The 14,038-nt window shown below is 40.1% G+C and overlaps 1 protein-coding gene across 2 annotated transcripts in view; it reads left to right on the forward strand.

The window, feature by feature from the left end:
• ZC3H14 (zinc finger CCCH-type containing 14) overlaps window positions 1–14,038 on the forward strand; it is a 51,226-nt gene that overhangs the window by 18,393 nt on the left and 18,795 nt on the right. For both annotated transcript variants that reach the window (XM_050953260.1, XM_050953261.1), the window contains exons 7-12: window positions 664–827; window positions 1,165–1,265; window positions 3,932–4,087; window positions 8,504–8,578; window positions 9,028–9,187; window positions 11,708–11,931. In XM_050953260.1, coding sequence (XP_050809217.1) covers window positions 664–827; window positions 1,165–1,265; window positions 3,932–4,087; window positions 8,504–8,578; window positions 9,028–9,187; window positions 11,708–11,931 — 880 coding nt within the window. The remainder of the gene's footprint in view (window positions 1–663; window positions 828–1,164; window positions 1,266–3,931; window positions 4,088–8,503; window positions 8,579–9,027; window positions 9,188–11,707; window positions 11,932–14,038) is intronic.

A 14,038-nucleotide genomic window follows, 5' to 3' on the forward strand; every position in this document is an offset into this window, starting at 1 on the left:
CATCCTCCCATTTTATAGGTAGGTTATTTGGGTCTTGAGAAGTGATGTTTCTTGCCCAGAGTCTCTCATGAGTTAGCAGCAGACCAGTCACCTCCCTTCCTGAGGTATATTAGACATGCCCCTTTGAGCTGTTACTTTCTCAGTTTTAAAAAAAATATTATTACAATCCTGTATTTTAAAAAAATAGAGGGATATTTATGGAGAGAGCCCTAGAATTTGGAGTTTCATCATCTTCAGCCTTGCCTTAGACAAGTTTTTGTGGCTTGAAAGGTTTTTCTCTCTTTACCAAAGATGTTGATTTCTGTCACTAAAATCCTTTGGCGCATCAGTCTGGCTAGTGAACACTCTCTGTATTTATCCAAAGATAATGCTGCTGCATAGGGGAAATAGGAAAGTATAAGCAGTATAAATGATACTCTTGGCAGAAGAGTTCTGTCTAGGTATTCCTTGGAGGGGATTGTGAGTCACATCCAAAACCTCATTTTTTCTATAGCAGTCTTTTTTTTTCTGCACACAGTGCAATACGTCCAGGATTTTAAGTGTGTCTCAATGTCCTAGATCAGTGTTTAAGTGGAAGCTCTCCATCATCTGTTTATTGGTGGAATAATGGTCTTGTTTGTTTGCATATTAATGTGGATCTGATTAATGAATTGTTGGTTGCAGGAAGAAAGCTCCAGGAAGAGAAAATTGCCAGTTATAAGCTCAGTGGTCAAAGTGAAAAAGTTCAGTAATGATGGGGAGGAGGAGGAGGAGGAGGAGGAAGACTATGGGTTACGAATAGGAAGTATCTCCAGCAGCGTGTCTGTACCAGCAAAGCCTGAAAGAAGGTACTTGAAGATTTCTATGGTTCAGTACTGGTTTTTATATGAATCTAATAAAGGAGAGTATGGAAAAGGAATGAGGTGATGGATAAATCCAGGTTAACTAAAGGTTTAGTACAGTATGTGAGCTGACTGGTTTAAAACATTAGAGTTGAAGAATACCTTATAAAAAGATGTAGTTAATTAAAGTGTATTTTCAGATTGTGTCTTCTAGCGACACTGTATTTAAATATGCAGTGTTTTAACATTTTGTTGAAAGTGAAACATCACAATGCTGGATTTATAATGGTTATTGGAATTCATATATCTGCAGGAAAAATTAATTTCTCTCTCTCTCTCTCAGACCTTCACTACCACCCTCCAAACAGGCCAATAAGAATTTAATACTGAAAGCTATATCTGAAGCTCAGGAATCAGTTACAAAGACAACCAACTATTCCACAGGTAATTCATGCTATTTTTATGCTTGGCAAAGCTATGTTATTTTAAAGTCCTTTCAAAGGAGTTGCTTACATGGGTGCTGAAAGGTAGATTTGAAGGTTGGTCTGGAGTGTTGAAGAGTGCTCTGAGGTCAAGGGGGATGAGGAGAGAAAAAGGTTCCTCACATGGAGCAGATTCCATGCTATTGCCAGATAAAAAAAATCCAAATTAAAATTTGCGAGAACTGAGAAAAGTGTTTTTGAAAGGGAATGGACAACGCCAGATTTTAATATTGAGCACTAACATAAGTTATTTTAATATAGTGCTTTGCATTTTCAGAAGACTTCCCAAATATTAATTTTAAAGAGCTGGGGAACTGGCAAAAGGAGTTATTGGCAGTGGTGCTGTAGAGTTAAGGGTGAGGAATGGAGTCTGATAATAGGATGAATATTGAGATAGAAGCTTCCTTAAGAAACTGTATGTCTTACGGACGTACAGAGGAAGAGAAGAGGAAGGAGAAAGTATCAAGGGGGCAGCGCATGTTGGAAGCACGTGAGATATTCTGATTCACGATCATCGTAAATTGGAAGAGGAAAACTATTCTGTGCACACGGGTGAGTTTGGATACAGGGCGAGCTGGTGTGAGAATATGGAAGAAGGGGCAAGGATTGCCAGCCTTTTCACAAATGAGGCAGTAATGGAAAATTAACTTGGAATTGTTTTGGAGAAGAATTTGGTAAATCACTTGGCTATTTGTAAAATATCTTCCATACAAAAAATAAATCGTTAAGAGAACGTTATTGAGGTTGTGAAGTGAAGTATCCACAAGTTAGGAAATGCCTGAATTAAAGTAACCTCTGCAGCATTAATTGTGGCCCTTTGGGCATATGCATTATAATTAGATGATCGCATATTAACTTTTCCACAGGACCCCTGCTTCACTGAGTGCTCAATGAATAAAGCTTTTAAATATGTATTTTAATCCTCATTATTCAATGTCATTCACTGCATAGCATCTAAACCCTTCAATGAATAAAGAATAAAGAATTTTGTAGTTCTTTATGGAGTTTTCTTCTGCATTCATACCATAGTGTCCGAGTGCCTCCCAAACATCAGTGAACTTGTTATTATAACATCCTTGCAAATTAGGGAGGTGGTACTATGCCCATTTTACTGCTAGGGAACAGAATTGTTAAGACAAGTTAGTGGAAGAGCTGGTACTACTAGAACTCTTGGTTCCTGGCACCAGCCCATAGTTTTACTATGTCAAAGGGTATTTTAGTAGAAAAAGACACAGCAGCAAGAACTAGAGCTCCTTATGGGTGTCCTGAAATGCTCCAGGAGGCTCAGTGGGCCAGGAAGGATGCACAGTGTAACATGGTAGGAGATGGAACATTACCAGAAACTTAAAAAAGTTGTGAAAACTGTCCTGTGCTTGCAACAATAGTCATTTTCTGTGACTTATAACTCGGCCAAAGTAGGGACAGCAGAAAGCACCTCTCTGAATTCTGGGCTTATCTCCAGACCATATTTCAGCTTCCTATTCCAAAGGAGCCAGGAAAAATTTTTTATTTTTGCATTTTTTTAAAACATTCCAAGTGTTAGTTCTTGCTATTGCTCCAGGTACAGTACAATTTGCAAATGCTTCATATCCCATTTAAACATTTTAAACAGAAAATGAAAATAGCACAAGTTCTTATACAACACAAAGGATGAAAAAAGATTATAAGAAACTGAAGGATATATCCAGCACTCCATGGTGCCTCATGCTGTACCAGCCAGAGAATGGTCAGGACTGTCAATGTGGTATTCATGTAGAGTATAGCAATCCCATCATCCCACAGTTCTTTACATCCAGCTCACGATCAAAGCCAAACCAAAGCAAGGAAGTAAAACTGCCATCCTGATGTCATCAAAATTCCACATGCTGCTGCTGTCCTAGTCTACACTATTTCCAAGGATCTTGGCTAGGATTCTTCAGCATCCTGGCTATCACAGGTTGATTCAAATGTATCCGTAACATAGTCATACTGATAGAAGGCAGGAAGAGAAATGGCTTTGAAAGTCATTAGAAAGTCCAGTTTGCATTTGCCCTCCATTTAACTACAACACTCTTCTGGCCCTGAAAGCTGACTGAGTGAGTCCTGTTGCTAGTGTCAGTCTTAGGGTATGGCTACACTTGACATTTCAAAGCGCTGCCGCGGCAGCGCTTTGAAGTGTGAGTGTAGTCAGAGTGCCAGCGCTGGGAGAGAGCTCTCCCAGCGCTGCACGTAAACCACATCCCTTATGGGTGTAGCTTGCAGCGCTGGGAGCTGGGCTCCCAGCGCTGCGGCACTGATTACACTGAGGCTTTACAGCGCTGTATCTTGCAGCGCTCAGGAGGGTGTTTTTTCACACCCCTGAGTGCGAAAGTTGCAGCGCTGTAAAGCGCCAGTGTAGCCATGGCCTTAGTTCCACTGTAGGCCAGCTGTAGCTCTGCACGGGCTGTTTGTGTGAGGGATCAGAAGTTGATCTTACAAAGCAGGCGTCCTAAGATTGCAGCACATGGTACCGCCACTAAGCTAGTCTCTGGACTGCTTTTAAAGTTATATACTTAGATTGTTGAGAATGAAATTATTTTGGGATTAAATGGAAACAGTACCACTACGTTGTTTTTTTTTAACATGCTCAACTGTTTGATTTATGTAAAGTTCCACAGAAGCAGACAGTTCCAGTTGCACCCAGAACAAGAATTGCCCAAGATGAAACTCTATTAGAAGTGATCCATGTACAGAGCCGACCTTCCAGAGTGAGCGCCCAGGTTGAGGCAGAAGAACCCGAGGAACAGACATTAGAAAGAATTCAAGGTAATTCTGATACTACTTTTCAAAAAACCATAAGTGGGAAAGTTACTTTACTTAAACATGGAAGCCTGTTACAGGCTGATTACCAAGTTGTTTGGTCACATGTGCATTATGGTAGCATATAAAACTGAAATTTCACCAAAAGTGCACCAGAAAACAACAAGGTATGCACTGGAGAAGCAGATTTGAGCTGCAGCTTGTTAGTTGCTTCTGTAGCTGTCGGACTCTCTTAGAAGCCAAGAATCAAAACCGTAAAGGGCTTTATAGATCAAAACCCCCTTGTGTTATACCTGGAAATGAGCTGAAAGCCATTGAGGTTTCTGGAGCAAAAGTGTAATATGTAATAATCACCTCTGATGAGCCAAGCAGGAAGCAAAGATTTGTATATCCTTCTGGTTTATAGTGAATAATTTCACATAATGGAGCTGCCGCCAATCAGGATCCACTTATTTGCATACATATTATGTTTGGTTACTATTTCCACATCCTTAGAATTTTTGACTGTATTATTCACAGGAGGGAAGGCTTAATCAGTATATTAAGAGTGAGTGTTACAGCATTGGAGATATAGAGTCAAGGTGCAGTGTGCTGTGAGATACTACAGAATATTTTTTCAGCGCTATATCGGATGAGTTGTCTTCAAAAGTTTTTACCACTTTCTTTCTATAGGTTTGAAAACGTACTGTAGTCAAGGGTTGCGGGAAGATTGGTAAGACAGTGGTTACTTGAACATCAAGCTCTGTCTTCACCTTTATTATAAAACTGCTAAAAGAAAACTGACTTAACATTAAAGGAAATAAAGAGTATAACTCTGAAAATGTCAGCAAAATATTTAGCTTTTCCTACATCAAAGGGCAGTGCCAAGAGCAACAGGTTAAACACCTCACCTGGGCTAACTGAAAGAGAAGCTGCTGTGTGACGCTCTGATGCACCTGAGGATTCAGTTACTGTTTTAAGCATGTTGAGAAAAAATATCCAAAGATCTTGCTAACATTAAGGGAATAAAAGAGATTATTGCAATAGCTCAAGCAGATATTTCTGCCCTGAATGCCTGGATAGCAAAGAGTGAAGCTGAAATCTCTGCTTTAGAGATTACAATAAGTGAATTTGCAGCCTCAGCAAGTGTGTATGACAGGCAGTTTGGAGTGTTCTGACTGAAACTTAATGGGTTTTGAAAGCCATGTGGCAGGCAATAATAAAATAATTTTCACTTGTGAAAACACTGACAAAGGTAATCTCATGTTAAAAAAAAGGTTTTGACAGTAAAACCTGCTGGCACTATTGAGCTCTTCTGCTTACCTTTCAGTTAGTTGTGGGAAGGGCTCATAGATCATTCACTCCCCATCCAGCTTGGAACAAAAACATAAACCTGTTTTAATTATATTTTTTGAGATTCAATGCTAGAATTGTGAGATCCCAAAGGAAGCACAAAAAAATCATTTTTATATCATGTATATACCCAAACTATATAGTTTATCTTTCTAGACTTACAGGTGGGCAAAAAAATAGTCTTCCCTTGGAAGACCCTTCTCCAGTCTAAATTAGTAATAATGACCAATGTGAGCATTTCATGGCTATTAATGAACTCTGGCAAGAGTTGAGGGCCTGAGGTCTTTGTTGGTTTACCCTTTCAGAATTGTGGGTATCTTCATCCCTAGGTTTTCCAAGATCTTTGATACAACCTTTAACAGTGGGATGATTACTTCCATTTTCTCGAAGAGGGTCACTTAGAATTAACCTGTAGTTGCTCATTCTGTAGAGCTTTTATCTACTCTTCATGTAACTGCACTCATAGATGATTTGAGAGATTCTTGTATGCTGCTTTCATGGCTAAGAAACTAATCCTGGCAAAATCTTAGGTAACATACAACATAAATAAATGATTGGAGTAATAAAAGACCTAACCTTGCATTGGGCTCCACATGGGCCAGGGTCTTGAACAGCGATCGGCAACCTTTGGCACGCGGCTCGCCTGGGTAAGCACCCTGGTGGGCCGGGCTGGTTTGTTTACCTGCGGCGTCTGCAGGTGTGGCCAATTGCGGCTCCAACTGACTGCGATTCACCATTCCAGGCCAATGGGGGCTGCGGGAAGCGGCGCGGGCTGAGGGATGTGCTGGCCGCTGCTTCCTGCAGGCCCCATTGGCCTAGGGTGGCGAACCGTGGCCAGTGGGAGCTGCGATCCGCTGAACCTGCAGATGTGACAAGTAAACAAACAGGCCCAGCCTGCCAGGGTGCTTACCCTGGCAAGCTGTGTGCCAAAGGTTGTCGATCCCTGGTCTTGAACAAAATCTGGTGTTATGTCTTTGAACCAAATGAGCTGAATATAAATTATATCTACTAGTAAACATCTTTCTTCCCCCTTCTTTTTCTAAAATCTGTATTTCATAATATTAGCATCTATTCAAAATTAAGAAGTTGAGATGAAAATAGTTAAAAAAAATCTAATAAATGTCAGTTGTGTTAAAGGAGCACCATCAATTTAATAATCACACTGAAACTTTGTCACTTGCTGGTGCTAGAAAAACACCTAAGATTATTATATTTGATAGAGATTAGAGGAAACGAATTGTTTTTCTCTCCTTGTGAATGTTTACTTTGTGCATTTGAGAGCTTTTTTTCTTATAGTTATTTTCATTGTTTCGCCTGTGTATATATAGTAAGTCTGTTGTGCCTACTGTTTGTGTGTCTTTCATATAGCAACTGAGGAGAGAAAAACATTTAAAGAGAAAAGTTGTCAGGGAGACTTGGGTGTAGGACATTCGGGTGTTTTCATGTTGTGAAAATGACCAGATTTTAAGTTGACAGGGGGTCTCTGTCTCCTGGGGATTGTAAATATGGCATTCCACTTTTGGGTAGATATGCATCTTCACCAGTGACCCAATGGAATTGCATGTACACTCCAAACTTAAAGGGATTTTCCCAATATTATACCAACCAAAGTGGAGTTCACTGAACATTTATTATCGCTTAATGTTAATTCTTTTTGCTCAGTTAGCCACTGATCCTGTAAACAAACATGAGTTTAACTTTGCTGCTTTCAGTGGTCCCTGTTGAGTGTTTGCAGGATTGGGGTCTTAACCACTTGCTATTGCAACATAAACTTTTTTGAGGAACTCACATTGCCCACTATTTTCTGTGCATCTTTGCTATAAACAAACCTGGTCATGTGTGTGACACTGGAGAAACGGAGTGTGTCCCAGTGTGAAATGTTCAGGGAGGAAGTCTTGGGCTTTTAAAAAAAAATGAAGGTAATGTAGAAACAGCATGAATAAAGCACACCAAATATCTTGATTAAATTAAAGGATAAAATGGATTTGAGTAGGATCGGTGTGAGGTTGGCTTAACTTCATTGTCTGGGGGTAACAATTTCCTGTTAAAATTAATCGTTTCTTCAATCCTTTGTTTTTGTTTTTATATTTTATCTAGCCACGTTAGTCTATAGCATTTAATGCTGGCAGATTACTTCAGAATAGGAATGAGTTTGAATAGTTAATTTATAATGTATAGAAAAACTTCCTGTATCTGTATATGAGATGGTTTAGTGTTTATAAACTAAATGTTGGGGGTTTTAATGGAAATGACTGCTTAGGAACACTATCAACCTACTGTAAGGGCCGGTTTACACTAGGTGCTTACATCAGTATATCTACATCTCTCAGGAGTGTGACAAATCCACACTCTGGAGAGATGTAGCTATACCAACCTATCCCCCTGTGTATACAGCACTAGGTTGTCAGAAGAATTCTTCCATTGACCTAGCTGCCACTTCTCGGGGATGTGGATTACCTATGCTGACAGGAGAGACCCTCTCATCAGCGTACGCAGTGTTTCTACTGAAGCGCTATAGCAGCGCAATTGCACAGATGTAGCATTTTAAGTGTAGATGTGCACTAATTTTTCCAAACGTTAACAATAAATCTAATGCAGAAGAATGTTCTAACCTCATTTGTCTAGCAGCTTTAAAGCATAAAGTAGCCTTTGTTTTAGTTAGTTCTTTGCATTTGAGTATGCCTGAGAGGAGGTAGCTGGAAATGGGGATACATACTGTATTGCTCAAAATGTAGACAATCCCTGTAAAAATAAGGGACATAGATGTAAGCAGAACTGATCTTTATAGTACTGTTTCTCCCAGAAGACTATGCATCCACAAACATAACCCATGCACAGTCACAACAATGGGAAAGACTGGGCTCTCTAAACAGCTGGATGTTGGTGTGATCCTGTCTTGCTGGAGGAAATGTTTTATTGCTATATGTTTTGGAATATTTGAGATGGAGAGAAAAAAAACAGAAATGAAAATTTCTTCCTCTGTTCGTTTTGATTTTTTTTTAAGATCAGAAAGAAAGGAGAGTTAGCAGTTGGGTTCTCTTTTAATTTTGACATGCAGTAAGATGTGCTTCTAATCCATATTTTCTTTAGGAACTCAACAAACGCAGCTCTTTTCCCGACTCCAGACTGAACCGTTAATTGAAGAAACTTTGCAAATGACTCAAGGTTAAGGATGGCTTTTCTTTTTTTCTTTTTGAAAATGTGATAGTTTGACCAAAGAGGCCATTGTATTTTAGATTTAAAATAGCACTTCCCTTTAAATTAGCTATATTTGTAATGTCCTAGTTTTTACACGTTAAGTAAAATCTTTCCACCAGTAGGTGCCAAAAATGAGATATTGGTGTATAGATCCAACAGCTGCAGCAGAGCCAGCCCAATAACAAACTCCTAGGGATCAGGCCATATGCTGCTACACCTTCAGCTGATATAATCAGAGTTGGTGCATAAAGAAGGAAGTACACTCATTTTCTGTTTAAAAACTAGTACAGAGAATTGAAACCAAAATGCTAATTGGTTGGTCTCTTTGAAATTATTATTCAAAAACATGACTGCATACTAAAGTGCAATACAGTGGGTCTTTTTTCCAACTTTGATCCATTTTTTCTGTGACTCAGATTATTATGACGTGGAGTCTGTGGTCCACACTGATACTAGATCATTTATTCTGAAAAAACCAAAGCTATCTGAGGAAATAGTAGTGCTACAGAACCAGGAATTGGGAAAGAAGGCTGCAGAGGCAATGCGGGCACTTTCAGGACGTCTTATACAGACAAGGTAAAAAGTCAGTCCTTTACTTCATTTAAAGAAGTAACGGGACCAAATATAAGCCAAGTCTTGTTACTGTAATGTATCTTGTAATTGGTTAGAATGTTTATTTAAATGTAACAGGTTGGAAGAACAGATTCAATACATTTCTTGGTTTCCATGCCGCAGAAGCCCAGTCAAGACTGATGAAAACATGGACAAAAGAGCCTACAGCCCAGCCAAAACTCAGAAATCCTGACACTCATTTCTTTTAAACTGAAAATGTGTCCCAGGCTTGGTTGTGATTAGAGCAATTTTTTCATTTACCAGGAAAATGGAAAAAGGAATTGGATGGCTTGCAGGTATCAGAGGGTGGCCCACTTGTATTGTAATTTTTATTACAGCTGTTACATCTTGCTGAAATCTAAGCAATAGTTTGCCTGAGGTCTTGTTAAGGAGTTTTAATTTTGGTTAACTTTTTTACTCGTTATATTTATTCTTAGCCCAGCAGTAAGACTAAGATTTTGTCATGATTATTTTTAGTAAAAGTCACAGACAGGTCACAGGCAATAAACAAAAATTCACAGAAGCCGTGACCTGTCTGTGACTTTTGCTGCTGTGGCTCCATAGTTTTCCCCACCACCGTCGTGGCTGGAAGCTGTGGGGTTTCCCCTCTGCCCATGGCAGCTGGAAGCGGCAGGTGACCGTATTTTCAAAAGAGAAAATGGGACACCCCAGCCGCTCGGCCCAGGTGTCCCCCTCCCTGCGAGGCTGTCGCCCGTTGCTGCAGCCCTCAGGAGAGCCCCCTCAGGAGTCTGTCACCTGTCGCTGGAGCCTTGCAGGGGGCTCTGCTGGCTGCCAGCTTCAGAGTCCCACAGCCCCTGAGGCTGAAGCAGAGAATGTCACGGAGGTCTCCGGAAGTCACGAATTCCGTGATTCCCATGACCTCCGTCACATAAACGTAGCCTTACCCAGCAGACTACATGCTCTTTGTAGTACTGAGGTCCTCTACCCACCTATCATTTTGAACCATAGGTGTGAAGAGAACAGAGGCAAACAGCAAGGTTACTGTTAATTTTAGATGGTAGAAGCTATTTAAGGAGGACAACAAGTGAATGTATTCCTGATTGGGTTTGCCTGGGAGCGTGGGTGTAAAACTGAGCTGACCTAACTGGAGCCTTCGTACTTGGTAGCCAGCAAACAGCTATTAAGTAGGTAAATGGTGTATGAGAGCCCTGCTTTATGGGAGTTTTCCTATAAGGCGTTTAGCTAAAGGAAGCGCGGGACTCATCGCTGTTGAGAATGATCTATGTTGAGTTCACTGGGTCTGCAGAAATCAGTGCCCAGCGGACAGCGCTCCTTTTAGTTCATCCTAGTAGGGAGCAGCTCCGGTTTTGGGGTATGTGAATGTTTTACCTGTTTATACACAAATTGCAGGAGTGGATGTGATGCCGTGTGATGAATGGCATTTAGCACATACCTTTCATCACTTCACTGGCCCTTAGCCTTCTATTTCCTCTCTTCAGGGATCCACTAACATTCCAAACTCCTGAGCAGTTTCTCTTTTAAAAAAAGGCAAACTTCCAGAGAAGTGTTTCCCTTTTCGCTCTCCAAAAGTGAAAATTTGTCACCAAAATTACAGTTACTCAAGGCCATGGTTGGTCATGATTCAGTCCTGTACTAGACATGTTTAGCATCCAGTATCTCATGACGCTGCAGGGCTGGAAACTGGAGCTTTATACCTTTGGAAAGACGTGAGTCCTCCCATCCAATGGGACCCTGCTCTGACATCTAGCCCTAAAAGTTCTTAATATATTGAGCCTTACATTTGTAATGTTTTTAATATATTAAAAAAACATTTTAGGCCCTTTATAGACGTGCATTCAATTTCAGTTGCTTCGTTCCCCCTTCTAACTATGTAGCATATAAAGAATACATGATGGTGTGGTGAGAGATAAAGGCTTTGTTAGCACTTGTTTGGGATGGCTGCATAATTCACTTTTGCCTTTGCCACTTGTGAGTAATGCAGCCATCCTAAACTCAAGTTCACCTACTCTTTTCAGATCTCAACATGTATCTTTCACTGTGTGTCTGAGGGGGTATATGCATGTATATGAAATAGCTTCTTCCAAGGATTCTGAGTGGCATTTAGCTCACTTTTATTCCTCAAAGTTGACTTATTTTAAACGGCTTAACTATGTTCCTTCAGTAACTTTGCACCTATCAACGAGTCTCTGAATTTGTCCTTTTGAGCCAGTGTGCACAGGCTGTAAAATCTACCTGTTGAAATTTACTACTCTCTGTAGGTGTAGATTCTTGTTCTTTTTGGGGTGTCAGTGATGCAATAAGGAATGTTGATATTTGAAGAGAGTGATTATTGTTGGCCAAATCCCCCCCCGCCCCCAATCCTGGATATTGAGACGCTCCTTGTATCTTGCTCTTTGGACTCATTCTTACAGCTCTGTTGGTATCAGTACAACTGACTTTACTTCGATTTCTTAGAGTTCAGTTCCCTGTGATTTTTACCTTGTGTTTTCTTCTGTTTTTTAGAGAGCAGCTTGCACAACCAGAAAAGCCTGCTAGTCCCAAATTCATTGTGACACTGGATGGTGTGCCCAGCCCACCAGGGTACATCTCTGATCAAGAAGAGGAGGAGAGCTGTATAACTGAAGGAGTAAAGCCAGTTACCCAAAATGCAGCTGCAAACAAGGGATTAAAAAGCTTTCAAGCACAGCAGATGCAGGTTATAAGCAGGCAGCTGGAGAGCCCTTATGGTAAATTATCCTAGCCAACAGGGCCTTCATATTGGAGTTAGGTTCATTTTGATGTGGGGCTTTTGTACTTGGGAGAACTCTCAAGCCTACCAGCCTTAATCATCACTCCTTGCACTTGTTTTTGTATTATTTGTTCAGGGTGTAACGAGAGCACAAAAGTGAAAGTTCAGCATTTTAAGAGGATAGGGCTGTTTAACCTGCTGACCAAGAGCAGTAGCTGAAATTTTTCTCCACACAGCTTTATGTGTCAATAAAATTAGATAAGTGGTTTCTTTTAAACTTCAGTGAACTTTTACGTGTCATAAAGAGCCATCATTACCCTTACTTGCTGCATGATTGGCCCCATGCAGGACAGTATGTTCTGAGATGCACCTTATTAAATTGTGTTGAGCGATTGGAAATGTTCCAGGTTGTGGTGGTAACCATGATCTTTCTGGCCAGATTTGTTAATTTCAAAAGCTGTTTTTCATGATAAAGACAGTCTTTCAAATTGGTAGAATCTTTCAAAATAGAAGACACTTTACCTGTGACTGTGGTTTTCTTAATATCTTATACATTCAGAATACCTGTCCAGGAATTTAGAACATTGGCCTCTTTTAAGTTGTTTAGAACTCTGCTTTTGAAATGTTGATTTGATTTCTAAATGCAAAGTAAAACTCACTTTAAAATGTGGATTTTCCTTTCTCTTGGGCTCCTTAAACACTCGCTGGTTTGAGGTCACAATTACATTCAGGATTTCCATTTGTAGTACGAGAATGTCAGTTCCTCAGATAATAACAATGCATTAAAATTTCCTGAATGTGTATATAAGAAACTCAGGGCTAGGTACTATGCTGAGTGCCCTCAACTCCATTCACTGGATCAGGCCCTAAATCAGTGAAATGCCTATAGGTCTTTTTAAAGGACAGTTTCAGAAAGTTTCTTTAATAGAGAGATTTAGGCTCTGATCCTGCAAATGCTTGCTTGCATGCTTAGCTTTATGTGCTGCTTAGTTTGCTTCAGTGGGACTGCTCACAGCACATAAAGCTAAGCAAGGGAGTACACTGTAGAATTGGAGCAAGGATGTGAAGCAGCTTGGAGAAGATAGCGTTTCAGATGGGGCAGTACCACTCAGTTTTGAAGGGATGTGAATCGGATACATGAATGAGGTGCAGAAAGATTGCTACTAGTGAGGATGGATAGGGATATTGGTGTGAATTTTGAATTGCATATGGATAGTTAAGAACCCAGTGAAGGTGCCAGAGAATGAGGGATAGGGTCCTGTTTTCTAGGGCAATCCTATTCTGGTTTCTTAATCCTCAGAACTGGACAGGGTAGAGATTTAAGAACAACTGAAGAAGGGAATTGCAGGAGGGAAACCAAAAAGTGATTAAAATGCAATGATTGTCAACAAAGTGATTGTATGAAAGTTGCACCTTCTTACTCAACAGTTCAGCTTGCCCCGTTAATAAAGAGTCCTATCTGCTGAGTGCCATGTCAGAAGTAACTTCTTAATGCTGCTTTTTCATGATTGTCTCCCAAAGCCAAAACTATCCATGAGAAAGGGAGATTTTATTCTGACACATGCATCAACAGAACAGTTAGTGAAGTTTCAGTTGCAGAATCTTTTTCTTAGTCCATTCAGAGTAAGGAATGATCCAGTTTGTGTTTGCATATCTGGCAGAAAACCATTTCTTTTACTAGTAAACTGAGCTCATTGGATGATCTTTAAGTCCTTGAAAGACGATAAATACCCAACCCTGGGATGTTTTTAGTCATTTTAAGAGGAAAGTAAGGATTTAGCAGGGACAGTCTTGTGTAGCGCATTTTACTGCATGTCAAGTTCACACTTGTTTTGATCACTTTGTAATTGAGAAATTAACCCACTAAATAAAGTATTGCAGCTTTCACCAGCTAACACTCTCCACTCTAGTTAGAGGTTGATTAAACTCTGTGTATGTTCAGATGATCTGAAGCCTTGAGAGATTTCAATTTTTGTATAAAAGCTTATCATATGTTGGTGAGAAAGCAGTCTGTGCAGGGAACATACTGAATTTAAAGGGTGGTCTGCTTCATAAACCAAACTGCACATGTAATAAAAAAAAAGGTCCCTGTGTCATTTCTCCCC

Source organism: Gopherus flavomarginatus, chromosome 5, assembly GCF_025201925.1.
Source record: "Gopherus flavomarginatus isolate rGopFla2 chromosome 5, rGopFla2.mat.asm, whole genome shotgun sequence".
Lineage (NCBI taxonomy): Eukaryota > Metazoa > Chordata > Testudines > Testudinidae > Gopherus > Gopherus flavomarginatus.